This window comes from Uranotaenia lowii, unplaced genomic scaffold (genome assembly GCF_029784155.1).
Source record: "Uranotaenia lowii strain MFRU-FL unplaced genomic scaffold, ASM2978415v1 HiC_scaffold_211, whole genome shotgun sequence".
NCBI classification, from domain to species: Eukaryota; Metazoa; Arthropoda; class Insecta; order Diptera; family Culicidae; genus Uranotaenia; species Uranotaenia lowii.
In genome coordinates this window covers 29,967-57,606 of record NW_026598104.1, presented here as the reverse complement: position 1 = coordinate 57,606, position 27,640 = coordinate 29,967, and the positions used below count along the sequence as shown (strand labels likewise).

General features: G+C 32.5%; 2 protein-coding genes across 2 annotated transcripts; one reads left to right on the top strand and one right to left on the bottom strand.

The window, feature by feature from the left end:
- Positions 1–69: 69 nt before the first annotated feature.
- On the top strand, positions 70–1,393 carry LOC129759622 (pickpocket protein 28-like). The gene is made up of 4 exons (XM_055757115.1): positions 70–198; positions 253–697; positions 758–918; positions 1,054–1,393. The coding sequence occupies exons 2-4, from the start codon at positions 386–388 to the stop codon at positions 1,391–1,393; spliced, it is 813 nt and encodes a 270-aa protein (XP_055613090.1). The 5' UTR covers positions 70–198; positions 253–385.
- A 25-nt stretch (positions 1,394–1,418) lies between these two features.
- LOC129759620 (dorsal-ventral patterning protein Sog) lies at positions 1,419–18,312 on the bottom strand. Its single transcript, XM_055757108.1, has 6 exons — positions 17,907–18,312; positions 16,866–17,019; positions 9,067–9,170; positions 5,797–5,929; positions 3,144–3,203; positions 1,419–3,073 (listed from the first exon to the last, which is right to left on the bottom strand). Exons 1-6 carry the CDS (start codon positions 17,913–17,915, stop codon positions 1,419–1,421), a joined length of 2,115 nt encoding a protein of 704 aa, XP_055613083.1. The 5' UTR covers positions 17,916–18,312.
- Positions 18,313–27,640: the final 9,328 nt, after the last annotated feature.

Here is a 27,640-nt window from a genome sequence, read left to right as displayed (position 1 = left end):
CCTTAGCGCGATTGCAACCTACTCGAAATGGGTTGCCAATCCAGTGTATATCAGCTATGAAACTCGTCTAATTCCAGTTTGGCAGGTACCCTTTCCGGCGATCACCATTTGCCCTTTGGCCCAAACTCAACCATATGTTTTCAACCTTACTGATGCTGCATTTAGAGTTCTTCATAATATCAGTCTCGAGGATTGGGAGTATGGTGATTCCGGAACGATTAAAGGCTTATTTATAAATCTTTTTTTTTGCAGATATGTGAATATCAGAGCGCTTGTTCACGTTTGCTCACATGTTCCGAGTTGGATTTCATTTCACAACAAATTATCGGTTCCGAATGCAAATGTTTTGAGAAATATTTCACTATATTTGGGAGATCTCGGATCCATGAGTGAATGTTTATGGAAAACCGAAACAGTTGACTGTAATGAAATATTCTCAGAAACAATAACTGATAGCGGAGTTTGCTACACCTTCAATGGAATAGCAGCGAATAACCTGTATCGAACGGAAAATTTACAAGGGGAGTTTGCGTATTCTAGTTTTTCTGAAATGCCTATCGAATGGTTCCGAGAGTCCGGTTATCTCAGCGGATCAGATTTGTATGCATACCCTGAACGGCCTCTGGGAAAAGGAATGAAATTCGGGCTAGAAATTTCACTAGTATCATACTTATTTGGTGATAACTTTTTCTGTAACGTAAGTATCTATTGATTCAATTTATTTCGTTTGTATTTCATTGTACTGCATTATTTTAAGGGTCCCAGAGACGGATTTAGAGTGCTGGTTCATCCCCCAGATGAAGTTCCGACCTTGGATCACTTTTCACATCGTGTTGCCATGCGAGATACCATGTCACTAACGATCAAGCCACATATCACAGAAACATCGCCATCGCTTCGGTATCAGGCGCATGAAGAGTAAGTATGCGTAGAGCTCTCTCAACATGATCTAACACTAACACAAGCGTTTTATTGCTAAATCGTTAGACAACTGTATTATATTATGACAAAAATGATAAGAATTTTCATTAACAAGTGACAATTTTGTTACAGCCGACAATGTTTCTTCGAAAACGAACGATATCTGCGGTTCTTCAAAATCTACAACCAGCATAATTGTATTACCGAATGCCTAGTCAATTTCACCTACAGTTTGTGTGGATGCGTGAAATTCTCGATGCCAAGAAGTGCAGACATGAGAGAATGCGACGCTAGTGAGATCGACTGCTACTCGGGAGCTTACATGAAAATGTATGCTCAACAAGTCAAGGGAGAGAACAGTCATCCATGCGGTTGTTTCACAGCGTGTACATTTCTTTCGTACGATGTCGAGATTTCAAATCAACCAGTCAATGTACGAGCTTATCTCAGGGCTTTCAACTATTCAGTGTAAAACATGATCCATTCGGCATTTACGTTTAAGATTGGTAACATTTTGTTTCACCAGTTGGAAGATTGTTATCATTATGCGGTGAAGACACGAAAGAATTGTTTTGCACATCATTGTCGTTATATTGATTTCCGGTGCAGTGATTGGGCACTTTAATGGAATTCATTTTAGCTCGTAATATCGGTTCATCGTGTGATTTCGAACGAACTTCTAAATAAATAACACTTGTTTCTAATTTAGAAAGCTCTGTAGCTGGCATTGCTAATACAAATCCTTCAACATAGCTTGTGTTGAAGTCCTCAAGGGGTGTTCGACTTACAGGAGCGTTTATGGCTTCTATTGGAAGCTCCTCAATAAATAGCTGCAAAGGATGAAATGTACTGGATACACTAGCTAGTGTCACTTCGTAGTGTAAATTGCACTCGTTATCAACGGCAATCCAGGCCATACCAACTGAATGAAACGGTATGCTAGAATGACTTACGCGTTTCAGCAAATACGGAGCATTAGAATCTCGAGAATCGGCTACTGGTCTAGATACAAATTTGCCATGGAGGGCATTGAGATTCATATCGTTTGCAACATTGATGGCCAAATCTCCCAAAAACAGGGGTTCTATTATACGAGGTCCCATTTTTTCTACTATTCCAGTGACATGATCTGAAATAAAATTCTGATCTTCGATTTCTGTTTTTCGTTTAGAACTATCATCTATCAGCGTTATCACTGGATTGCTGTTCGTAGGCAAATTATGAGTTTTCAAATTATATACCAGTGATCCTTCTTTGTTCAAATACATCCATGCTAATCCACTGCTATCCGTTTGGGAAGTGGGGTTATGAGATGAAAGCAGCGTCTGAAATATTTCGCAACTTACTCGCGTTTGAATTAGTCCCTGTATTCTGAGTTCATCAGGGTTTCGTTTCGATTCAACAGTTATCGTTAATTTTCCTCGGGTAAGAAGTCTAAGATCGTTTACTGATAGTGGGGAAGCTACTTCAATAATATTTATGTCGTGTGCTGGTTTCTTGACGCGTTGTGTATCTTCAAGAACTATTTGTTCTTTGTTAAGCAATTCCAAACGGATATTTAATGGCACGTCGATGATATCATCCACAGCGAAAACTCCATTCAGAACAATTGTCAAATATATTGATGGAGTTACTCCGCTCTTCGTTGATACAATTGCAGTCCCTCCAGCTCCGTTCATTTGTTCTGGATGCGTACCAGGTGCCGGTTCAAGTAATGAACTAAATAGTTCTTGTGGTAAAGCTGGATATTTTCCAATTGGTCCAGCAATAGCCAGTTCGGCTTGATATTTACCACCCCAAAGGAGAACAACATTCATCATATCATCTCTGAGTAACCTTCTGTAGTCTCGAGGAACTCTACGCCATACTCCACATATTTTTCCAGTTGCATTTTGATACAGACTAAATGGTCCCTCTGTAGGTATCACCAGTGGATGTTCCTCTAAAATATTTCCTTGGTTATCAACAAATTGAATAGCTCTCGGGCGAGTGGCCTTATCCGAAATATAGAAACTATAGTATAAGTTCTTTTTATGGAATACGAAGCGACCTGTAGCCACAATATTCAGAGGATTGATGGTAGAATACATTGATTTCATATCGTCACGTTTTAATATCGAAGATGTTCGACCTGTCAGTAGAGCCGCAAAATCTGGAAAAAAAAAACAGTTCAAATATTTATAATAATTCAGATACCTAATACAAATTATTCTAATTCTTACGTTTACTGCGCTCTTCTTCTTCTGGTATGGTCTGCGGGAGATCATGGACGACATCAGGACCTGTAAAATAAGTATAAAAATGGAATTTTTTATAACGTATTGCGGAATCATTATTTTACGATAATATGAATAAAAATAGATATGCGCTGGAGGTTTTGTTTTTATCCTCGTATTAAAATAATATTCAATTAGACGCATTAAACAAACATCAACGTGACACTATGGCCTACCTGAACATAAAGTATTACCTAATACCTAGTTATTCATGCAACAAGTAGCAAAAGGATGATTTTACAGTACGAGTCGTAAACTTACATTACGACGAATGCTGAAAGAATCGAGTTTAGTAATTTTATGCAATTTCAAAAAATTCCCTTGAACATCCAATAACTAACCAACAAGAAGGGCATTTTAACAAATAACCGCATATGAACGTCCATGCCAACAACTGAAAATTTATGATCAAGTAGAACGTGGACTGTAAATTTGACCACTTAAAGTTTTGATATGTTCTACTTTTCAGAACTGAATTACATAACAGTTATCTATGCAACAAATTGCAAGAAGTAGATTTTTTTCACACCACTCATACATCCTCCCAGTTTTTTTTGCTTAAAATGTCAAAACATGCTTCCGTCAAATGAATTTTGCTTAATGAGAACTCAATAACAAAACCAGATCTATTAAAAGGAACAGTGTCATTTATCTTTGGCAGTTTTGGTACAGCTACAGGGGACTCGAAAGGCTGTATCTGAAAAAAGAAAACTTAACGTTAGTAGATAATTTTTGGCTCCTTTAAACTCACCATTAAGAACATCCCTCATTAACAACTTTAAGCTTTCAAAAGGAACTAATAGGAGCTTAGAAAAATAATCTCAATAATTCATCGGAACACTAGTCAAAAGCGTCTCTCAATCAATTCGTATCGAAAATAGTTCTGCGGTATGTCCTCAAACTGTGGACACGTCCTAATTTTGGTTTTGGTTGGTGGTTTTTCAGCAGAACTTCGCATTGGCTTACGAAGGAAAGAGGTCCCAATTTTTGTGTGCGATTTTTTTTTTCGAGGGTTAATTTCGAGTACGGAGTGGTCGGGGAGTTCGCCTGATCTGAACCCTATGGACTTGGCTGTCTAGGGTATACAGAATCCCGAAGTCTACTCTACAAAACATGACGGGTTGAAAGTTCTGAAGCGCCATCATTTGAATCCTGGGATAAAATACCACAAAAACCACTTGCGGGCTTTTTTGAATATGTGCCTTGAACTTCGGCAACGAGTGGTCAAGCTCAAGGACAAACAAATCAAAAGGCGCCAATGGATTTTGAAAAAATGATCTGTTTTGATGTAAATCGTATTAAATTTGAAAGAAAAAGTTTTTGTTTTGATCAAATTATTTGTTAGTTCTAATGTAGCACTTCAATTGCCGGACCCTGTAGTTGTCGAAATTAACTAACAATTTTATTTATTAAAGAAATTTCTCTTTAGTAATTTTGAGTAGAAGGAGTAGTTATATTTCCAGAACATAATCAAAATCACCATAACAAAGTCTAGGTATGAATCATAATAATCTTTTATAAGTTTGAAATCTTACCGAATATATTATAATCGACAAATAGGAATTCATTCACATGAAATATGAGCAAAACAAAATAACCCATGAAAAATTATTGAAGTATAAGAACCATTTAACCCTAAATTTCTTATAGTTATTAACCCTTCTAAAACAGTTCCTATATGAGCAACATAAAAGTAAGCAATAAAAGACTTAAAATCTATTTGTCATAAATTAAACTTCTATCCAATTGAACTAATTCCCATAATTTTTCTTCCTGAAATTCGTAAAATCCATTAAATCCTGGTTTTAATAAACTTCTTGCTAAAATTATTAACCCAGAAACTTGGGCTTGTACTTGTGCCTTGACAGCCATAAATCAACTAGATATATTGGTATTTTTACTAAAAAACAAAAAAATTAACTGACTGCTCAAGACCAAAATCTATTGTATAAATCTAGATTGGAAATAAAAACTTGGAATCTCTATCTCAGCTGCAAATTATATGAACAAATCTGCGTTACGTTTCAATTACAACACGTGCTTTCATAATTGATAGTTTCTGAAATCAATGTAGATTTTGGAATGAGTTACTGATTGAAAATTTTGAAATCAGAATCGAAAATTCAGATCTGATTCTGACTGGTAAATTGTTTTTTTTTTTGCTTTATTATAGAGATTTTCAGCTTTTGGCTGGTTCGTCTCTGTGCTAAATTGGTATCCTTTTCAAGGCATAAGGTAAACTAAAACTAATTGAACTCAGTCAGTTAAATTTATTCTATTGATCTTTCTTTAAAAAAAAAGCTTCAGCATATAAGCAACAAAAAGTAAGTATAATTAAATTTACAGGGTATGTTGCTGTGTTTATAAATCGGTCATTTGAGATTATTTTCTTGATTTTGGTCATTCCATTTAAGCTACTATCTCACTGAGTTTTCTGATTACTGTTTTACGAGATAGATATAGATAACACTTTTACGCATATTAAGCAGTGGGTCTGTATTTGTCAAATTAAATCGAAATCACCTTTCTTATCAACTGGCGCCAAAAGTTTACAGATTTAATGCGAATCAATTTATTCTTCGATCGTATACCTACTTACTTTGAAAATCGCCCGGACAACTTTTACAGCATCTTCCAGGAAGAAGGATGGGTTCTTCACATGTTGGTTTGGGACATTCGTGTTTAATATTTCGACATTGTACGCGTGCCACTATTCTCCGTTTTTTTTGTACCTGGAAAGAAAACGTAATGTAATGTTATGAAGAAATTATCGAGTCTTTTTTTAGAAACGACTTCAGCGATCATGGTTATTGTGTCTGTACAATTCATTAGATCTGCAATAAGCAACGCAGCTCTTTGTGCGTGTACATGTAGCTTGTCAAGATATTTTCAAATTTTGTACATTTGCTCCTTATTTTTGTATTCTATTTTATTTTTAAAACAGTCTGTATTATGAATACAAAATCTAAACAGATCTTGAGTTCAATTTCTAGGTTATGCTGAGATTAGCTTTGAATTAAAAATGAATATTCAGATTATAAATTAGAGAATGTATAGGGGGAAAAATCTACAATTTGGTAGAAAAAAAAAATGTTTTTTCTTTGAAATTCTGTAGACATTTAATAGTTTTGATCAGTCTTAAATACGATGGATGTGGTAATCTACAATTCAGAAAAACATTATTGTGGAACATATCGTTTGTCGTCAATAAATTACAAATCACAGATCCCGTTTCTTTTCGGGAACATCCGATTTTGGCAACAGATTTTTGAAACAGCATTACCTTATGTTTTTCGCTATAATAGTAGCAATAAAATTTGGACAAACACCATAAATATGCGTTTAAGTTCTTAAATGGTCTTAACACATTGCTGGCCAAATACGGGGTATCTAGTTTTTTCGCTAGCTGCAAGTGTCGTACACTTAGAAGCATAACTCAATAGTCTATATTTAATCTTAAACTTTATTCGATAAAATCAAACACAACACTTGGCGTAACTCAAAGAAGCTAAATTTGTGAAATTGGCCCCAATGACCTCTGAGATACCAGTGTTTCTTGGCTAAGATTTTTTGCGGTCCTAAATGTGTTAAAATACAACAACAAAAACAAAACATAAAAAAAAAATCATCCAAGATAGATCTACTATCAACCTATTATTTTACAATAGTTGACGTATAAAAAACATGTGTAACTTTATGATAATTATAAGATGGCTTTATTTTTGTTTTTTTTTATTCATTAATTTTAATTTGTGCTTTATTTGAAGTCACAAATAGCAATGCAATGTCAACTTTCCAGACTTCTCCTTTTTATTCAATTTGTGTCTAAAAATCCAGACTTCCAGTTTTATACACACAGTCCTGATAAGTGATGATGATGATAGTTCTTCTTCTTCTTCTTCTTCTTCTTCTTCTTCTTCTTCTTCTTCTTCTTCTTCTTCTTCTTCTTCTTCTTCTTCTTCTTCTTCTTACATCAATGATAAGTGATGATGATGATAGTTCATGCCATAAAAACCTTGTGAAAAATATCACCAGAGTGGAACTAAACTAAAAATCCTGATAAGTGATGATGATGATAGTTCTTCTTCTTCTTCTTCTTCTTCTTCTTCTTCTTACATCAATGATAAGTGATGATGATGATAGTTCATGCCATAAAAACCTTGTGAAAAATATCACCAGAGTGATTAGATTTGTAACCTGAATTCAAAAAGCACACAAAGTTACAGTTTGCTTTTACTTTACTTCGTTTTAAGTTAATAACTCGTTGTACTTTCGCCATATTTGTTTGTTTATCTTGAAATGTTCCGCAAAATTCTTTCTTACTCAACACTTGACCTATTGAGGGCTCGACTCAGACATTTGATTTGTGATACAGATATGAAGGGAAGGATTAGGAGACTTAATCGCATTTTCTTCTTTTCTTCTTAGTGTAGGATACAGATGAGAATAATTTAAAATAATGGTTAATCCTTTTGATCGATATATAAATTCAATTGAATATTATTATCCGACACTTAGAATTTTGGAAAAATTTAGACGTCTTTCGCATATTCTGACAAAATGTAATGCAATGTCTATATGCTCCGAAAATAAAAACGATAAGTACTCTTCATTTTCGTGGAGCAAATATAATAGTGATGTTTCTAGAGTTAATGCAGACTTGTTCCTTTATTCAGGGACTCTAAACTTTGCAAAAATCAAACATAAACGAAAGATAAAAGGTCTATTTGCTATTTTTGGCCATATTACTTGTTGATTCACAGTTTATAAGTCTAAGAAAAAAGAGTTTTAAAAGTTTGGTTACAACCTTACATCCCTGTATCTATCTTTTTCTATCAAAGTTCAATATCTCAAAGAATAAATTTGTTTAAATTTTGTAAGCTAACTGAATAGATGTTTTGCTCCATTTGGTACATTTTTCTTGAACATTTGATTTATGTAAGAGATTCCGGTTTCGAAATATAGCTAAGGATATCAAATCACTCCAGATATCAATTCTAACCATTCTGCCCTACTGAATACCAAAATAAGTGTGTCGACACATATGAGCTATCGGAGCTACAGAATAGTCTCCTTTCAGAGTATTTGAATTATAGGGTAGCGTAATCATGCGTGAACGTACCCCCACGCCGGGCATGATGACGTAGTTGTTATGAGATTCTTCATACATTCCATAGGAATAAAAAAATAAATCTACGTTTTTCGTCATTTGCATAAAAAAGTTCAGTAATTAGTGTTAAGGAACTAAAATTAGTGTCGAAACAATTGATTTCAGTATGAAATATATTGAATATAGAGCTTGGAATCATTCCAAAACTCGAATAAAAGAAAATAGTTACGAGAAAAGATGATTTATAAATTCAACATTTTACTGTTAATGAACTCGAAATTTGCGTGTTAAATGATTTATTCGGACTATTAGATGTGTCTTCTTGCAATATTTTCCATTTTTAAGCTTACAATGTGCTTGGAAATAGTTTCCAGTAATTACAATTTCCACCAAAATTTAGATATTTCCGAGGTTAATTCGCATTTTATGCAGAACCACAAACCAAATCGTATTTTTTGAAGAAGCTCATAAATCTGGGAAGTCGAATTTATGCATTTGAGGACAATGGGGTACAAATTATTGGCATGAAAAATATTTTTTAAGGAAAAACTGTAGAATTCAATACAATGCTCGCTATTTTTCATAACAACTACGTCATCATTCTGGAAATCTGCCAACCAATATGGCGGATGAGGTAACCTGTTATTTCAAAGAACTTTGGTCTCCTTTGATTCATGCAGATCAACAGCGGATTTACATAAGGAAATGACGCTCAAGTTTACAGTACAAGTACAGTATAAGTATTAAATATATACTTACGGGAACACACTCGCATTTTATGCAATACATGACTCCAAACGGCGGTCCTAGATCAGCGAACCAAGTAGATCCAAGTTCTCGGAGTGTTTTGCCAAAAAGGCATTCTGCAATGGCAAAAATTTTTTTTTCTAATTATTTTGGAAACAACGAGCGGCAATAGTTATTTATACAACAGTTACAAACAATTTTTTTTCGCTATGCTGAAAAATGCCCTTGGGAAAGGATTTTATTTGTATTCTTCGAAAATAAAACAGTTTCGGAAAGAAGAATTTTTCGATACTTTTTTTGATCCTTTATTTTTTTTAAGCTATATTTTTTTGGGTTTTTATACCACCCCCTTTTTATGTCCCATTTTATGATACATATTTGTTTTAAGTTAAAAATAATGTGTCGTTCTGATGAAAAAAATCTAATGAATCTGAGAAATCCGCCTTACATTAAAAATAAAATGTTTAGAAGTATCACTAAATGTACATACATATAGAAATGTGTATTGACCTGATTTTTCTGACAGAAATATATTGCGGAAATTGCACCCAATTAGACTCCTGTGCAAACAAATAAATTCCACGCAGAAATATTTTCGCACTGACGCATGCATAGACAATCAATGACAGTTTTTCAAATCAGCCGTTTCTCGCTTCTGATTTTCGAATCACATTTCCAAATGGCATAATTGTTGTTCTTTTGAACGACAATAGCTATGAAATGCGAACCAAGGTGTTAAATAATGAAAATTGATCGACCTACATATGTTAGTGGAACACACAAATCGTGATTATTTGGGTGTTTTTTAAATTACTGAAAAAATAACTAAAATTAAGAAATCATCGACCTTTTTTTTATAAGAAACGTCAGTTGCAATTATTTTTAATTCAATTTTATTCTAAGATGTAAAGCATACCAATATATGTCATTGTCTATGTATGCGTCAGTGAGCAGATTATACTGCGCGCAAATTATTTGCACGGGGTTCTAAATAGGTGCAATCAGCGCAGTTTGTTGAGGATGGCAACGGTGCTTAACAATGTTGATTTTTTGTATAAATAATTTGAAGCAACTAAGCTCTGATGGCCCTTTTGTCTTATACTCCCTTTTCAACTTTTGGCACATGATTGTTTACATAAAGAAAGTGATGGTATTAGTTAACGAGCCTATAGTAAACAAAGAGACGAAATGTCACGATTGGAATGTTTGATTTTCTGTCAGTGAAATTCCAATCGAGCAAAACCAAGCAGTCTTAAAGGCAGCCCTACAGCAGGGTTGCAAGCTCGTTATTTCGAAAGGGATCAGATTGCGCCTCTTTGTTTACTATAGTTTCTTTAGTATTAGTGAGTGCGGAATTTTTATCTGTCAAATCAGATTCTCGCAATTGTCTAAAAATTCAAGCAATAGACAATAGAAATCTTGCCAATGTTGTTCACGTTTGCTCGTCTGTGACGGTTTATTTTTTAAACCAAATTTTTCAATCAATATCAAATATTAAACTCTTTTTATATCGTGTTGGAGTGTTTCCTAGGATGTCATATTAAATATAAAGACATGAATTTTCGAGATTGTGCATTTTTTTAACATTCGCAGCACCTGTTTGTTCGTTATCAAGGCTGACGAAAAAAAAAAACTTTGTTTTTGCGGAAAAAATACTGAGTTTCTGTGATTTAATCTAGAAATTTTTTGATGGTTTTCTGTGATAGAAATAGCATTTGTTTGATAAAAAAGTCATGACAAATTGTATCTTTAAAAACGTTTCTAATAAAAAATAAATTAAAATCAACAATTTTATCATGATTTTTCAAAACAAAGTAAAAATCCACAGTTTATGTTGATAAAAATAACTTTATTTTTAGAAAATACATAGAACATTAAAAAAAATCTGTGAAATCTGTGAATATTTCCGAAATTCTGTGTTCTGTGACACAGATGCTGTGATGAAAATTTGCTCAAAATTCTGTGAAGTTAAAGATTTTTATGTGATTTCCCAACCTTGTTCGTTATGCGCGTATATTTGAGGCTATTTTCAAATCCACTCGCATAACAGTTCCACGCCGAATAAATTTTTCAACATCGGATTTAGAGATGTACCGAATACCGCCAAAAAACCGCTAATCCGAATATTCGGCTCACCGAATAGTTGAGCTAAGTATTCGGCTGAACAAATTAACATTCGGTCTATTTTTTTAAAATTTATACAATAATAGAATTTTTAAATTTTTCAACTGATGTTGGATATATTATAAAATATGCAAAAGTAATCCTGAAAAGCTACAAAATTATCAAAAACAGTATATTCGACCGAATATTCGTTGGGCCGAATAGTTGAAAAGGTATTGGGCACATCTCTACTCAGTATAAAGTAGTAGAAGAAGAAGCATATATTTTTGTCTTTCATTGTACTCCCTAAACCTTTCATTTAATTATTTATTAGTTATATTTATTTATAAAAACATGTATTGAGAAAAATAAATCTCATGTTTCATGTCGTTAGATGATTTTTTTCTTTAATTGTATCTTTCTAAGGAAGTCATTACGTCCATTTACATATGTATCCAATCTTCGAGTACTATTCAAAATAGTTGAGCTTGAGCTTGAGCTTGTTACCAACTACGGTCCAACTACGGCCCCATGGCCTATGGCATAATGGTTGCACTCCGTGATTGGTTCGAGATAATCAACATTGCACAATGAACCAAATGAAAGGTTGCTGGGAACAAGCAACACAATCTCACTGTACAGTTTTGAGAACCTCCTACTTTACATGAACCAATAACGACGCCGGCCAAGTCCGTGTAGTCGATAAGAGGAAAGGAAGAGCAGCACATGTGATGATTTGTTTTGCGGAGACCGACTGTACGCCATCCCTCCACAAATCTCACGCTGAATGTATGGGGTAAGGGTAATGTGGTATGGAAATCACCTTGGTAAGTGATGTGACCACAAGAAACCTATGCTCCTCATCTGCTAAAATTCTGAAATTTCTCATTGTCCTTTTTATATAAAATTTGTTATTTATTTATTTATAGTACTCAAGGTTGATAGCTCAGTTTTGATTGTGTTAATTTTTAACCTCAATATTCAGAAATATACGATTACAACTTGGGCCCTTATCTGTATCTTTAATGTGTTTCTCATTTTGTCAGTGCATTGAATTTATTTGAGGAAGAATAATTTCATGATAAAAGAAACATATAATAAGCTTTGATAACTTCCTTGTGTAATGTGTTGAGAAATTCGTTTTGAAAATTCTTCTAATTAATGCTTATTTTATCCTTGAATCATAAATTTCTTTTGTATCAAAAATGCGTTGTGCCAATTTGTGTCAAGGATTTTACTAGAAATTGTTAACATTATGTTATGTTACAGGTTTGAGAACATTTTGATATGCTAACCATATGAAACATAATAGTTTCACAATAAAGAAATACTAAATTATTGCAGCTCTTTTAATCTTATGCATGCTTATCAAATAAAACAAAAATTTATCAAAGAGATTGCTTTAAGAACCATCATGCTTCAAAAACCAATCAAAGAATTTAAATCATGCCACAAGAAAAAAAAAAAACAATTAAAAAATTAGAAAAAATTAAAACTATAAACTTTGTACTGTGGAAATTTCGTAGAGCTAATTAAGTTTATATCTTGTATTTCTTGTATCCTTGTATCCTTTTCTTGTATCCTTGATCTCCAACCAAATTTTCTCGAGTGAAACATGATTTCTATTTCTGCCATGAAACTAGGTCTAAATTTCTGATATTACATTTGCACGTCATAGTTAAGTCTTGCATATTATAATCAATGTCGATCTCGCCACAACGAAAAGAAAACCTGAAACAATTTCGCCTGCGAATAAGTAAAAATAATACCACCCTCATTTCCCAATCAATCTTTTCTGTTTGACTTGTGAAATTCAATCAGTTTTTATGAATCATATTCAAACTACTTAAAAAAAAAGAAACTCGAAAAGTAGAGGGCGAAAGCAATAAGTTTAATAAGAAAAGTTAAATAATGCATGATCATGAAAATAATGATTCTATCGTGTGTACAGGGTATCATAGAACCACTAAAACATCATCTTATTTGTCCGGGACAAAGATATCTGCTAACAGTGAAAAATGAATTCTCGTGTTACTTTCTGATCTACAATAAGGAGTCTTAAATTTTATCATTAGCAACACAACCTACATCAGCTTTTTATATGATTATATGCATTAAAATATGCATTAAAAAGTGTAAGCGCTGACTCTAACTGCCCGGAGAATAACTAAAGAATTAAGAATGTTTTCCAAGATACTTATCTTCGTTTTGGTGCAATTCGGATGTCTTTCCCAGATCGTTGATCAACGAGTTCCCATTTCCAAAATTATTGTTTTCCGCAGGTTCCATAATCCTCTTATTCTCGTACCTTTAGAAATTTTCGTGGCGTTTGCAGCAGCTTGATGAAAACACGTCACTTTCCAACAACTGGTTGCTTCGATCCCTCTCTTCGAGTACTATTTCGAATAGTTCGACATTAACTAAGTCGAATCTTCTTATGAAATGAATTTGTAAAATAAATCTAACGTTTTCCCGATAAAAAAAACCTTGAAAAGTTACTATATCGGTAATATTTCACATATGTTAACTTTGATGGAAGAATCGATTTTGTTATTTCCAGTATAAAAGTAAATTTTCTGATTTTTGTATGATCATCATAATAATTTGATTCTTAAAATTTTGATATGAATTACTTTTGTTGTAAGTCTAATTCTTCAGTTTATAATTGTTAGAATTATAAGTATCGAAAAAAAGAAATGTTTATTTCGAACTTCAAAGCCCCGCTGTTTCTGATCTGGAATGGCCTAACTTCTATAAATGTTTGAGAACACTGAAATCTTCAAATGATCTTAAGCTTTCAGAGACAAATGTATTGTGAAAGGCATTCAATATATTATTCACGAATTACACAAAATGTTAAAACGACTGTAAACAAAACAAAAAAATCTTAAAGTTTAAATAATATGTTTTTCATATACATATACAGCATTGAATGTATTAACGTGTTTTTTCTATAAATATTTAATTTAATAATCAATAACATTTTGATTTATTTTAGATACACATTTTTGAATGAGGTGGCGAAATTTATAGTAGGGAAGGCGAGGACGAGGAAGAATGAACTTAATGGGTTAAATTCCTATAAAAAAGGAAAAAAATAGTAGGGAGAAATTCTGCAAGTGAATTTGTTGGAATGAGAGCCCCTTTTCACAGAAATAGCAGGGGGTTTTCAAAACAAAATATTATTTAACTTCACTGATGGATATAACTGTTCGACATTTTTTGTGTTCTGTTGAAGCTTTCGCTGTTTTATTATATTCCTCCTTGTTAGAGAATATTTCATAGAATTTATTCACATAAATAATATTTAAATATCCAAACTATTCACAGTCACTGTAAATAAATGCAATAACTTAGCTAATGCCAAATACTTTTGTCCATCAGTGTATGTCAAAACTCGTATACTAATCGTGATGAATATCATAAATGTTTCGATTTATGCAATGCCAAATATTGGGTAAATAAGGAAGTAACCCTTTACAAAAAATGGGTAGGATTTTTAATACAATAAATAATCTCATGACTTCAAAAAATTTGTTATGAACCAATTTTGATCAAAATCGTTTGTAAATTGTTCGAGTTCTGTCATATTTAACAATGAATATGTAAAGACAACCCCCCACCTATAAAACAAAAAAATTTTAAATACAATTATTCCTCCGAATAAAATAAAACCTGTAAACCAACATAACAAACCATTTAATTATTTCAAAATATGTTTGTATAGGAAATTTGATGAAAATAACTAAAAAGTTCATTAGATTCTGCCATATATTATGTTATTTTAGTATGGGGGCTTTCCCTCCCCCAAGTCGGGGTTAGAAACTATTAAAAAAACCATTATTGGTCCTGAAAACGGTTATATACCATATTTCACTTTAATCGGTCCAGTAGTTTCTGAGTCTATGAGGAACAGACAGATAGACAGACAATCATTCATTTTTATATACAGTTGTGTTCAAAATAGAATGATATCGCGCAGAACAGCGCACAAACTTCCAACTTTGTAAGACCGCTATTTTTCTCACACTTGATATTTCTATGAGACTTTCACACAAGCTTGTTAAACTTATAAACTCTTTATTCATCGTATTTTGAACCATTTGCGTAAATAAGAAAGAGAAATACAGCTATTGTAGTAGAATAAAGGATCTTCTGGAAATTTGGTGAGACAAGGTAAACTATACATTCTAGCATCTGAACAAATTTTATCAAAATCGATCAACGCGATCAAAAGTTGAAGCGGTTTGAATATAAGGTTGATTTTTGGGTAACAGGCGAGTTTATTCCTATGGACAGATGAATACAATCTATACGAAATACTACACAAGCTAAACTAATAATATCATCTCAGAACATTGTAAAATTAAAATTTGCATGAATTATAAGCATTTTGAGAATGAAAAAAAAAAATCAACTACGAAGAACAAAATGCAACAATATTAGTTCCATGCTACATCCGTAAAAAAACTATGAAGTCGTCTGTTACCCCGAAACCAACCTCTTATTCGTTTCAACTTTTGATGGCGTTAATCGATTTTGATAAAATTTGGTCAGATACTAGAATACACTTGTTTACCTTATCTCATAATCTCATCATATTTTTAGATGAAAACGTGAAATATGACAAAGTTACAGCTAATTCTACGAAGCAATCACAATTTTCCATTATTTTACTTAAAAACCTGTATCTCTCTTCCTAATTAACGTATATGGTTTCAAACACGATGAATGAAGAGTTCATAAGCTCAAATAGCTTGTGTGAAAGTTTCATAAAACACTGTCACTGTCTGTCAAAGTTGGAAGTTTGTGCGCTGCTCAGTGCGATTTAATTCTTTTTTTTAACGCAACTGTATATAGATATAGATTGTGGCAGCTCATGTTAAATCCTCTAAGTTTAACTCAAAAAGGTACATATCCGTAGAACTGCTAATGGTTACTGGTAATACTTTATCGTGAAATTAAATCTAATAATTTGTGCGAAGACATCTTGAAACACATACATTTAATTTCTTTTTTTACCATCTCGTCCGCCAGTTCTTTGCGGTGCTGCGTATGATGTCAGCATTCGACTTGCGAATTTTTATGCGTAGGCAGAGCGTTGAGTGTTGGTTTTTTATATATTAAAGGGCAGTCGAAAGATTATCGACCTAAAAGTGTAGTGAGTTGTCATAATACTGAAATTTAATGACCCATCAAGTACCTCAAATATGAGAACCTTTTGTTCAATTGGTTTACATTTTAAACCTAAATGTAAACAAATTGAACTATTGATTAATAAGAATTGTTAATCTTTTTATTTTTAAATTTGGTTATTGTTTTTTGTTGAGAACTGATGGAGATTTTGCTAGCATTCAATCGTTAAATTCATGTTGTTTTTTAAGTTTGTATCATAGAACCGGTTGAAATTTTATGCACCACTTTAAGAGCACTATTTCAGGAAAAATAGCCACATTGGTGAAGTGAAAAGAAACATTTCTGTTGTGTGATGATGTTGAATCACCTTTAGCAGTTCGCTCCTATTGATACAACGAAAATTCTCACGTGATTTGATTAATTAGACCATGATCGAATAAATAAGGAAACACATTTTCGAGATATTTTTAGTTGTAAGTCAGTGAACGATGTGCCATCGGTCTAACCGTAAAAAATAAAAGGGGTGTGTTCGAATTCTCGCTGTACGATAAATTTAAGTAAACGTGACTTACCGGCTGGTCTATTTCGTCGAGCTCCCTCATCTTCTACTAATAATGGCGAGCTCCGACGTGTTTCAACTAAAGATAAGATGCATCCAGCTATCAGCACTATTGATGTCAAGACATTTCTCATTGATGCCATCGTGTTGACACTTTTTTCGTTACACTGCAATGTATCACAATAAAAATTTCGTGAGAAAACTGTAGAACCTTAACGAGCTTCTGTATCCTTATGTAACTCGTCACTTTAATTCTTTAATTATTTCTTGTGAGCTTTTCACCTTGCTTGAACAAGTACAAAATTTGTGGATTATATGGTTAAATAACTTTGCTTTGCAAACAATTTTCGTCACATCGGGATTGGATTTTTAGTAAAAATAACACATATTATTTAGGAAAAAACAAATTGATGCCATCTGCTTTGCCATCCGTTCGACACTCAAATGTGTTCATTTCGAAGATGTAGCTCCCTTTTGGATTTAGTTTTTGCATTTTCCTTTAAACCCTATTCTTAATGTAGTTTTTTTCTACATATATGCAGTAATGCAGCAGGTACTGTTAGAATTCACACCTTTTGTTGCTACCGCCTCCGCTCCTTCTGTGTTGGGTTTTAAGGACAAAATCAGACACGTCCAATTTGTGTCCCCACCCTTTCCTGCCACTTATTAGAAATTCAAAATATACACTTTGACGATGACATATGTATAGCACTACCACAGCGATATCGTATTATGGGAAAACTGAGGTTTCCTTATGCACTAAATGAAACTGCACGTGGCACCTGCCTTTATTATGCATAAGTGCACCTTTAAAACAACACATGTTTCATTAAAAAACTTTTTATCCAAATCATTTTTGTGAAAAAAAATTAGCACTGAACATTATATAAATATACTGATTAGTCCCACACTGTTGAACCATATTCATCTGGTGACTAACTCGTATTTGTATTTATTATTCTTGATTTTGATATTTATTTTTCATTTTTAAACTGCATTCAGCTTCAGACAGTGTCGTACGTTTGAGTAATATTTGATTATAAATCAACTTTACTTTAATCATCGCCCAAGCAAAACTGGAATCAAGCACCTAACCATTTTTCATCACAAAGCGCACTTCCATGCATTGGCGAACAGCAACTCAAACGCGAAAATAACTTGCGTCTGCGACGTAAAGCGTGTTACGATTTCAAGCGAATCTATTTGCGGTTTTTCACATTCGCTTCCTCTTGTATTCACGATAAAATATAAAATAACGCATGCGCGACTCATGAAAATGTCTGCCACTAGACTGATCTTAAAGGCATTTTGAATTGTTTTTAGACATACTGTTCCTGTGACAAGTATGAACTCTCTTTAGCACTTAGTTTATCGCTAGACTTGTGTGCACACAAATAATATTGCTAGAATATATGGATGCTCGATCTTAGCCCGACGGTCGTGTATATTGCTCGCGGTTGACTAAAGGTGACTGGCGTGCTTAAGTAAACCTACCATAATACGATAGCTGTGAGCGCTTATAAAAATTCTCTCGCGGTTCCAACGTGATTTGTCTCTAAAAACTGAAGCACTCTCAGAATCGGGCCCAGCTGCTGGTCGTTAATAATCACATATACAATCAGTTTTAGCGGCAAACAAAGATCCATCAAAACAAGAACGTTTACCTTATGTTAGTTTCTGGCATTTTCTGTAAATATTTATCCATAGAAAACACCAATAGTTGAATAATTGATAAAATTTTATGAACGAACAGTATTTTAACTTTATCTTTCATGATCATATTTCATACTGCAACCAAAATGTATACGTTCAAGGTGTCATTCAAATCGTAGTGTGAACATATTTCGCTTGTTGTATGAGTAATATTTTTACTGAGAAAATAGCGTTGCTCTTAGGAGCAGTTTCATTTTATCTTCGACTCCGAGTATTTATGTTGAGGATGCAATTTCTCACTTTTGTTTTGTTCATATATTTGATACGTTTCGCGAACATGCGGGTGTCGTTGGGCTAATATAAGTTATGTGTTAGCAGAATAAAAGAAATATTTTCATATAGACGTATCGATTGAGTGTTTGTGTGCACCCTTAAGTCGCCGCGGTTTAGATCTACTTGGATGTAGAAAATATTTGCGCATCAGGGGCAAAGTGCTTAATTTGTTTTGAACTCAACACGATTTGATTAATGATTGTATGCCGTCAAAAAACCAAAAAAAAATGTGCAAGAGATCAAGCATAACATCTTTTCATTGATATTCAATATAAATTCTTGATAACTGATGAATTCATACAAATTAAATCAATGCATTGAAAGAATCGATTTTAACATTCAAAAATATTCCGGTTCAGAGAGCTGTCCCTGGTTAATGCATCAAACGTTTATTTAAAAATTGGATAGACAACCAAATTTTATATTGGTAATTCATATTCAAGTTCAGGATTTGGAATCATAATCAGAAGTTAAAGTCAGGATTCAGAATCGAATGGCAATCCCAATTCAAAATCAGAAATTCGAAACAGCATTCCGAATCAGACAAAGACTTCAGAATGGAAATCCAAATTCAAACTCATTATATTAAATCAGCATTCAGAGCAAGGTTGTCGAAAACATTCTGTGTTATTACGACAAATATGCTGACTTTCTGTGATTTTACCCACATACTTGAAAAGTCATTAAATTTTGGGTATTTTTTACATTTTACTACGAAAACTCAATTGACATTACCAATATGATCATATTTTTCCAATTCAATAAGAATAATAAATCCAAAAATTTAAAGGACCTTAAAATTATAGTTTTGAAAAAAAACTTCAAAAATTTTAAAAACTTGTGAATTCTGTAAATATTGCGAAAATTTTGTGTTCTGTGACACAGAACCAGAATTGAAACTCGTTGAAATCAATAGTTACTTTCGTGATGAAAAAAAAATCAACATTTACATTTCTGATACAAACCAATTCCGATTTTGCTTTCCCCCAATTTCTTTTTTGAAATGTAGACTTTACCTGTGAATGCCATTTGGGAAAACCTCTCTTTGTTTTAAGTTATTCTTTATCAATATTATAACGAACTGTAGAGCGAGTAGGTACTGCACAATCACTCATTAAAGATTAACAGAAGTGAAATATTTGCAAAGGTCAGCTACCAACGAAAACGAGAAACTGATTTGCATAATTTTGTTGCCTGTGTAGCGGACAAAGTTAAACAAACATTTGCACTCTCTAGGCTGAATCCTTCGGGTAGACATTATGTTCTGATGTGCACGACAAGAGTGGTAGACTTTATCCGATTTATTTCCGGGGTTTCCCGGTCCAGTGCTCTTCCCTTGGTGTTATTGCTTTATCCGTTTTCGAATTTGGTTTACACCTGTGAAAATGGAAATCCCTCATTACAAGTCATAAATCAAGCGATAAACGCTTGGAAGTACCAGGAAAATAAATGCCCTTACACTATGTTGTTGATGGATGCTACCTATTTATCTAAATTTAGTATTGGAAAGATGCATCATACTACTCTTAGTTACGTCTTTGTATCATTGCAAGCAAAATGTTATTCGACAATAGGCGCCACGCTGATCTTGGCAGATAACCGAATTTAAAGCTTTAATTCGTGAGACCAATATCTTTTTAATTAACAAACTATAAGCCGAGGAATATTATGTGATGTTCAGGATGGCCTAAAAGTGCCGAATAACTGACAAAATTGTTCGGAACCCATGTTCTCAAAAATTGAGCTCGGAACTTCGAGCAACCAAAAACTAATCAAACTGAAGAATTCATTCCAGTTCTTACCGAGAAATAGCTGGTAGAAATAATAAATTTTCCATTTGAATTCCTTTGACATACAATCAGTTATTCATTTTGCCGTAGATTGATTGAATCGTTGAATTTTTAAACAATGAAAAGGTTCAGAAAATAGTAAATAAAATAAAATATAACTTAATAAAATATAGATAAAATATAACTTGGTTTAGCTACAATATGATGTTTATACAATTCCAATCTAAACTGGATGCTTATACAATCTACAATGAACACTACTTTACGATTTCTGGTTATCTGGGTATAAGCCGAGGAATATTATATGATGTTCAGGATGGCCTTAAAGTGCCGAATAACTGACAAAATTGTTCGGAACCCATGTTCTCAAAAATTGAGCTCGGAACTTCGAGCAACCAAAAACTAATCAAACTGAAAAATTCATTCCAGTTCTCAGCGAGAGATAGCTGGTAGAAATAATAAATTTTTTCATTTGAATTCCTTTGACATACAATCAGTTACTCATTTTGCCGTAGATTGATTGAATCGTTGAATCTTTTAATAATGAAAAGGTTCAGAAAATAGTACTTTAAATGATTAAACATTCAATAAATATCTCAAATGGTTACGTTTAGCTTTGAGCCTTATCTTTGAAAACTTCAATTTAACGTTTTTAAACCCTTAGTGAACTTTTGAACAAATACTTTTCCTCCGGTATTAACTAAAAAATCAGGAGACATTTTCAGTTGAATTTACGATAGAAAACTTTATTTCTGACCTAAATAAAGGTCGGTGAAATCAAAATAAACTAAATTCACGTCTTGAAAATAAATCTATTTTCTTTAGAGTTCATAAAATGTATTTTAGCAAGGTTTTAGAAATAAAACACATGAATGCACATCAGATACAAGTTATCATCTTTGTGAATTGAGTTTACTTATTTGCGGCTGATTTGAGTCGTGTACACGAAATGTGTCATTTAATAGTGTTTAGAAATAATATTCGTAGTCTTAGAACATAACTCATGTTTAGTTTAAGATATGTCTGTATGGTTTATATCAAAGACATTAAATAAATAAATAAATAAAAATTAGTTTTACTAATACACCATTCAAAAATATCCAAACTCTAAGTATAAAATTTCCGATAAAACAACATCTTTACACTTTGTTTTAAATACATACCTCTACATAATGTTGAAAAAAGTTTCTGAAGGTAAATAACTTATTTTTTCTTATACATTTTATCACTGATTTAAAAAAATCCATTATTTACTCGAACCCGTCCCAATTCCAATTTCGCACATATTCTCATTTTGGCTTGACTATTTTTAAGTTCGTATTGATTTTCAAATTGGTTTTCTACAGTAAGTAACTTGGTAAGCTACAGTAAGGTTTTGAATATTCCTTTAAAATATGCTACTATTTTAGGGTTTATGGATTTTTTTTAAATAAAATTACTCAGGTATTAAAGGTAGAATTTGGTTATAAAGAGCCTTTGTGATTAATTTTTTAATGATTTTTTAATCAGAAATTTCGTGAGGCCATGCGGGGAAAAGTCGAGAAAAATCCGGGAAATCAAAAATTGAAAATAGAGTGGTCAACCTGGATTTTCTTTATAAAGCAATAAAAAAACCCAAAATATAATTGAATTTATTAATTTAAAATAAAGACATGTTAGTTTGAGTTTCGAAGTAAAAAAGTATATACACAGTCGGTCTAAAAATTGTCCGTACAGCCAACAAAATATTTATGGTTACTTTTTCCTGTTGTTTAATGCTGACTTATTCGTTAATATATACAATACGAGTCAGTTGTTTTTGGTACTTAAATTTATTTAAATTTGATCTTTACGCCAATACAATCAAAGATCATTTAAATCATAAACTAATAAAATCAGTAGATCGCTAGAATTCATTTACTAAAAAAATTGAGAAAACAGAGCTTTGTTATCACATAAACCGATGATCATGATGATGATGATGATGATGATGATGATGATGATGATGATGATGATGATGATGATGATGATGATGTCCATGAGGAAAACTGTAGATGATCTAAAAAGACAACTTTCTTCTACACTAATGAAGATATTTTAGTTCCTCTTTTGTTTATCTCTGTTGATTGAAGTACCCATTAAGAGTATTTTGATGTAGATAATTTTTTACCGTTTTTTTCTAGTAATAATATAAATATTATTCTATTTTATTCATTGAGCCTGCAAGAGAAGCTTTATGTTGTGTAAAAATGTTCTTTTGCATATATGGATGAGCTTCAACCAGACGAACTGAGCGTCATGAGAACATCTAGAAACAACAGCCATTGAATCTCGAGTAACTCATGTTCTACATAAAAAAGCAAATATGATTGACCGAAATGAATTCCTTGCATTATAAAGTATCAATTCTGGTTCATAAACATCAAAAATTTCTCATGTTTATGAAAGTATTTGCACATAAATTTCAAGTGCAAATCACAAATGCTGATGGCGTTCAGTCCAGTTCGGTCAAATTCCAGCTTACCCCGTTCGATCTCTGTTTCACTTGCAAATACGATTAAAATTTGACTTTTATCAATTTAATAACACAGGGGAACAGCATTCCTGGTGCCTTTATTTCAATAACTAATTTTAGAAGATTTTGGCGTCCTGAATTAGGATCATTTGTTCGATTTTGTCAATAACATCTTAACATCAAATTATGATTACATGACGTATGAAAGATTAAAAATTGACCAGTTTTAGGTAAAATCAATATTTGATAACTGATAAACAAATTCACCTAAATGAAAAACAAAAAATGATTTTAAATTTATTTATCATCATTTATTCAACCGAGCATACAGAATTTTTCCAGTTATTCTAGTTTTACAGATAAGTAAAAAAAGGGAATATTCGCAATTTTTAGAAAGTGTCTTTAAAAATATTATGACTTGTTCTGGCATCACACAAAAACGTTTTTAAAATCATGATGTTGTACATTTTATTTTATTTTTCAACTTTGCTGAAGACTGCAAACCGTTTTGACTTATACTTTAAGAAATAGCTAAGAGTCTTTTCGACGTAAATTTTCTAAAAATGTTCATTTTTAACAGAACAGGGAATAATAGGCTAACAAAAAACTTCTATTATATTTTCTCAGAAGTCAAAACTACTCGCGGCCTTGGGGAAAGTTAATCATTGAATTGAAACCTTTATTTTTTAATGTTTAATGTTCTTCAGTTTTGCCAAAAAAGTGCACAAATTTCCTAAATCAAAAGTTATCTAAAAAAATAAAGCTGATAGAAAAAAAACTAATTTCAGATTTGGAATCAGCGCCCCGAAATTAGTCAATATAAGCTCTTAATTTCTTAGCACCACGGAAAAACGTGAATTTTACTGCCTTGTGTGACCAATGTTAAAAAATAAAGAAAACCCTTTATGAAGCATAAATTTAGAAAAAAAACAATCCTCATTAAACTTATTTTCCCAAAGCTACTTCTCTAGGGTATTTAGGGTTCGTCACATGCGAGAATTTCAAATGGGAATAGCTGAAGCTATCCATCCAGTCCTTAATTAGCGCAATGAGTTTTAATTTTGTTTAGAAATATTGTATATTTGTATAGAAATATAACGTTGGATGAATTTTTTTTCCATGATTCTTGCAGTACAACTTCATGTGGACCAAACACATGTGGACCATACGCCAGCAAAGATTTTCGATGTTATACAAAATTTTTGTTTTCAAAATTAAATTTATTTTTTTTGCGTTTTTGACTGCTTATTTGAAAGCTGTTTAAATGTAGATTGATGCAAAAATATTCATGAAATTATTAAATATTTAAAGAATTCAGTTTTTTTATATGATTATAACTTTTTTTATGAAGTCTTTAGCTGCTTGTCATGTTAGCAAAAAATTAAGCTTAAGAATAGTCAAAACCAAAAATCAAAGATTTATTCCATTTCAAGCTTGTTTGAATTTTCTGGATGATTTAATGTGTACATTTTCTTTTTATTTTGTAACATCTTTATTTGAAACGTTTAAATTTTCTTCTCCATAAAAAATTGAAACGCGTTGCGCTAACTTAGGAATCAAGTAATTCCTGATGCTTGGTGACCCAAAAAGCATAAAAAAACACGTGGTAGCAAAAATTCATTTTTTGCAGCGGCGTAGTGCACATCTTATCTTTTAATTAGAACCTTAAAATTGGCACTTTTTAAAACATTAAGAGCACCTGCAACGGTTCAGGCGTAAATATTGGTTTTAAGTATACCAGTTTTAGTACAATTCGAAATTTTAGAATCGGCTAAAACACCCACTCCCCACCGGTGTAGGAGCCAATTTAAAACGGAAACACTTTCATTGCAGACACTCAATAATTGAGAAGAAAAAACCCATTTTATTAGAAAAATTGCATAAGTTTTGAGTTTCACGATTAATTGTCTTAAATTTAATTCTACGAATACTCTTTTTGTCAGAACAATGATTTCAACTATTCTACCAGGATTTCATTAATTTAAAAGAAAAAATGACTACACAACGAGGAAAAAAGGTCAATTGAAACAATTCTTCAATTAAATCCATCAAATTGCTTTGAATCAATGGAATAAGGTTTTGTTAAAATGAAATGAAAAAGCAATTTTTTTTTTCAAGTTATTGCTGACATTGATAAAGGAAACGAGAAATGTTTATCCCATAGTCAAAGAAATTTTCCTTTGATCTGTCGACATTTTTGTTTGACAAAAACTTGTTTCACTATTTGTAAACTTATGTATGGATACAGAAAAATATGTGCTGATATTGACGAAAATTCCGAGCAATCCATACGAAACTAAAAATTTCTCAATATCTCAAATAAAACTAAAATTAAAGAACAAACAATAAACATTTATTTTACCTCATCGAAAAAGTATTAAAATTGTCTTTTCGTTTATTTTTTTCAAATTTTAGAACGCTGACTGGATTCACTAATTCGACGAGCCCAAATGAAAAGCTTTTTATTTAATTACATTAAATCGAAAATAATGTGACATCTATTATTTACACTTGATATGGTTTTTAATCACATCTATTCTCAATTTATGTTACGTAAAGGGTGGTTGAAGCGAAAAAAAAAATATTCAAATAATATCTCAAAAAGAAACTACTATCACACCCAATGTTACCCAAACATGTGTGAAAGAAATCATTGCTGGCTAAAATTTTCCCACCGTGAACTAAATCGGTCTGTCGTATATTTTGAAATCCTGTTCCAAATTTGCATGAATTTGGAACAAAGGCGTATAACTGTTGGGAATTTTGAAATCGATAACTGTGCTAAAACAGCAATTTACGCCACCGGTGCCAGCCGAAATGTTTTAGCGTGGTCGAAAACCGTGTTTTGCATCTACCGTTGGGACAGCCCTAATAGTAATTTTTCGATATTCATTTAGTAAGAACAGATGCCTCATTTCTGAAATCGAATTGATATTTTCGACCCTGACCTATGTTTGTAATGACCTTCGATTTTCGTTCATATTTTAGGTACATGTTTTCAGATAGGTTAATAAAAACGTACAAATGATATAACAAATCTACGACTTATTGGAGCAAAGAAAATAGTATTTCCGTCCCTAAGCCTTGTCTAAGCTTTTGTATCAAAATTTATATCCAACTAACACAAAGGCACAATTTTCCTGTATGTTTGGATAACGTGCCGCTATTAAGCTTACATCCATTCTGATTCTGAACATAAAAACAATAAAGTAATAACTGTAGATTTTATTAAATTCTCTGCAAAATGGCCATGAACAGGTCATCATGTCTTAGACTGGCGATTTTCCGATTCTGAAGAACGAAATACACATTTTATACAATGGAAACATAGATAACATAAAATAAAATAAAATCATTTCAATGCAGAAAAATACAGTTTTTTATAACAAGCCGATACATTTTTTTAGACAACCTCTGCAGTAAAGCATCATTCTGGATCCAAAACTCTTCTTAAATCACATGCAATGCTAAAACCAGAATATGAAGCATGTAGCATTGTTTATATTTAGGGATACATTGGAAAAACTTACATGTTTTTTCCTACCGACTATTTTTTATTAATTGACATTTTACTAAACACAGCGAAAAAAAACGGAAACTGGTTCAGCTCGAGCAAAAGTTCAACGAGGTACATACAGAGGTGATGATGAACTTACATGTTTCTGCAGTGGTCAGAAAATTTTACAAGAAAATCCGGCAGATGTCGTAGGCTGCCGTGAAAAAAAAGTACAAGTGTGCATGATTGCTGATTAAATATGAACTTAATGCTTGAGCCACCTGGTAATGTATATAGGTTGGAAAAAGTTCAGAAGCGTAGTCACGAATGAAATATTTCTTGTGTCCAATTGATGGCCGCGATTCAGGCGTTTTAACTAATGAAAAGTTTCATTCAATGGTTTACATATTTTCTTAAATTTCATAGGAGGGTGGAAGGTGAAACTTAAATTTACACCCGTATTTTGTTCCCTATGCTAGAAAATGAAAATATTGTTTAAACAATATAATGATGGAGATAATTGTGTTTCAGAGCTGCCGATTTAAAAGCACACATGAATAGACAACTTACTTTGTCTAAGCATGTATATTTAGACTGCTGCAATCTTTGCATGGAAATTTCAAATTTATGAATTTTTACAAATACCATATCTTTTTTTGAATGTTTTACTGCCGAAAAAACAATAAACATTTTGGGACCATTCATTCAGTCCTGAATTGGCGCAACAAGTTTAAATTTTGTATGGAATTTTGTATGGGATAAGGGGGCATCCATAAATTACGTAACGCTCCTAGGAGGGGGGGGGGAGGGAGTAAGCTAGATCGTTACGAATTGTGACATAGGGGAGGGGGGGGGGAGGTATGCTCATCGTTACGTAACGATTTTTTCCTTAAAAATTTCAGTTTCATCGCAGCTATTTTGATGTCATGCAATTTTAGCAGAATGATAAGCAAACCAAAATCAGCTTAAAACTTGTCAGTTTCAATATGATTAAAAGAGAATTGTGACCTTTCCTTTTTAAT